Source organism: Mus pahari, chromosome 4 (assembly GCF_900095145.1).
Source record: "Mus pahari chromosome 4, PAHARI_EIJ_v1.1, whole genome shotgun sequence".
NCBI lineage: Eukaryota > Metazoa > Chordata > Mammalia > Rodentia > Muridae > Mus > Mus pahari.
In genome coordinates, this window is record NC_034593.1 from 86,805,779 (window position 1) to 86,808,750 (window position 2,972).

The 2,972-nt window shown below is 43.2% G+C and overlaps 1 protein-coding gene across 2 annotated transcripts in view; it reads left to right on the forward strand.

Annotated features, from left to right (window-relative positions):
* Nucleotides 1–2,972, forward strand: part of Itga10 (integrin subunit alpha 10) — an 18,209-nt gene that overhangs the window by 13,287 nt on the left and 1,950 nt on the right. For both annotated transcript variants that reach the window (XM_021196667.2, XM_021196669.2), the window contains one exon: nt 1,578–1,592. In XM_021196667.2, coding sequence (XP_021052326.1) covers nt 1,578–1,592 — 15 coding nt within the window. The remainder of the gene's footprint in view (nt 1–1,577; nt 1,593–2,972) is intronic.

The window sequence follows — 2,972 nt, forward strand, 5'->3', positions numbered from 1 at the left end:
CTCGAAAAACCAAAAAGAGAGAGAGAGAGAGAGAGAGAGAGAGAGAGAGAGAGAGAGAGAGAGAGAGAACAATGATAACCAGCTTGTGGAATTGTTCTGAGGTAATAAGGTAGACATAAGGCAAGCTCTCATTAAAATATAGCAACTACCCTTGTATTTTCCTCTATTTAGTGCCTGTCTTAGAGTTTTACTACTGTGAACAGACACCATGACCAAGGCAACATGTTATAAGGACAACATTTCACTGGGGCTGGCTTACAGGTTCAGCAGTTCAGCCTATTATCATCAAGGTAGGAACATGGCAGCATTCAGGGAGACATGGTATAGGAGGAGCTGAGAGTTCTACATCTTTTTTTTTTTTTTTTTTTTTTGGTTTTTCAAGACAGGGTTTCTCTGTATACCCCTGGCTGTCCTGGAACTCACTTTGTAGACCAGGCTGGCCTCAAATTCAGAAATCCACCTGCCTCCGCCTCCCGAGTGCTAGGATTAAAGGCGTGTGCCACCACACCCAACAAGAGTTCTACATCTTCATCTGAAGGCCGCTAGCAGAATACTGACTTCCAGGAAGCTAGGATGAAGGTCTTAAGCCCATGCTCACAGTGACACACCATATACACCAACAGAGCCCACCTTTTAATCATGCCATTCTCTGGGTAGGACATATACAAACCATCACAGTGTCCCTTAGCACCATCAGAGAGATCAATTAATAGAATGTCCACATTTAACAATACACCAAGCCAGGTATGGTGCTATACATCCTTAATCCCAGCACTCAAGAGGCTCTCTGTGAGTTCAAAGTTCATGCCTAGCCTGGTCTACATAGCAAGTCCCACACCAGCCAGCCACATAGACACACACACACACTCTCACACACATATAAACATACACAGACACACACACACACAAATACATACACAGAGACACACATACTCACACATACACACACACATACACACACACACACACACACACACACTTCATCAAGTGCCTGTTATAAGAATGACTGTGTTAAGTCAACACCAAAAAGACCAGTCCTAAGGTGGATCATGTCTAACTCATTGCAGGTGTTTAATACTTTTCTTGTCAAATAAATGAATACAATACTTGCTATTACTTGTATGATTTTTATGGGGTAGTGCAAAGTAAGATTGCATAGTTGAGAGAGGGATCTAGACTATGAGGGTCTCCGAACTGAAGTCACTATATGATAGGCACTCAGAAGTCAGTATGAACAGGGGATGCCATCTTAATTATAAATGGCTATTAAGCACTAGGAGATTATATTGTACATTTACATGTAACAGCTACCTTAAGTATTGCAAGCTCTCTGTGCTATAAGTATGTCTTAGGTGAGTAAAGTCTGAGGAATTCTTCTCCAAGTCTGGTACTCTCTTTATCTCGCTTGATCATCTTGTTTGATTCCGTTCTGTGTGACTGAGGATTGTCTCAGTGACCTCTGGGACACCACTGCCCACCCCCAGACATTTTTATTATTTTTAATTTTTCAACATTTATTTTATTTATGTGTGTGTGTCTAGATGCATGTGTGAGCACATGTGTGTGAGTGCAGTCAGGGAACAGAAGAAGGCGTTGGGTGCCCCTGGGAACAGAACTCTCGTCCTCTTACTGACTGAATCATTTCTCAACTCCACCCAAACCCTAGGATTTCAGTGAGTTGTTCTAGTTAGCTTTGAACTGACTGATTCTGTCTCCTGAGTGCTGGGATTACAGGTGTGCACCACCATAACTACATGATGATGATGATAATGATGATGATGATGATGATGATGATGATGATGATTTAGCAAAATTTATTAAGAAGCCACTAGAGGGCCTGGGGGTGGTGTGACTCAGTAAGTAAAGCATGACCCCAGGACGGGCGCATATAGAAAGCTGGATGAAGTAAAGTGTGTTTGTAATCCCAGTGTGATGTAAGAGAGCGATTCAGGTACATCCCTAGAAGCTTACTCACCTGCTAGTCTCACCTTTTTGACAAAGTTAAAATAAACAAAGAAACAAACAAAGGCCTTTAATCTCAGCACTTACAGGCAGAGGCAAGTTGATCTCTGTGAGTTCAAGGCCAGCCAGCTGATGAGAACAGTTAAAAAAAAACAAAAACACACAGGTTAATGGCAGACCCTGTTTCAAACAAAAGGACAAAAGTAGGTACCTGAAGAATAACTAACACCCAAGATTGTTGTCTTGATCTCCATACCTCCACCAACACACACAGACACACACACACCACTACACAACTGTCATAGACACTGGCAGCACAAAGACTGATCAAACACAGTCCTTAGCCTCCAGGATCTTACAGGCCAGTGGACATAGACAAAGCTGTAAACAGGCGGCGCAGGAGGTTTGCGGGCATGCTCTCCTAAGCTCGGCTTTTGTAGGGTCGCTGCTGAGTCATAGGCAGGCCCTTGAGCCTATTGTATCCATTCTTACTTGTTCTTCTTTCTCAAGACTGATAACGTTCATCCCAAGCCCTTCCCAAAGGCCCCACCAGGGAACACAACAATGGACAAAGTTTGTATCTCTTAATATCTTGCAGTAGACACCGAGATTCAACATGAAGGCTTAAGGACCCTCAGCACACACTTAGATCCTAGTATCGGTGGGATTTGGTAGAAAACGTGTCTCTGATCTCAGAATAGAAAGGTTCAGCCCCGTGGAGGTTCCTGAACAGAAAGGGCTGTTGAATGTCCTTGTAAACTGTGTATTTGCAGAACAGGCTTTCTGTTTCCTGTAGAAATACTGGGCTTTTCTAAGCCTGCCTCAGCTCTTGAATGGAGACTTATTTATGCCTAGGCCTTAAGCTAGGTTTGCTCCCTAACTAGCTCCTATCTTATATTAACCTGTAATGCTATTCTATGCCTGCCACATGGCTGGTTACCTCTGAGTCCAGATAGTGAATTTCAATCTCTCTCTCTCTCTCTCTCTCTCTCTCTCTCTCTCTCTCTCTC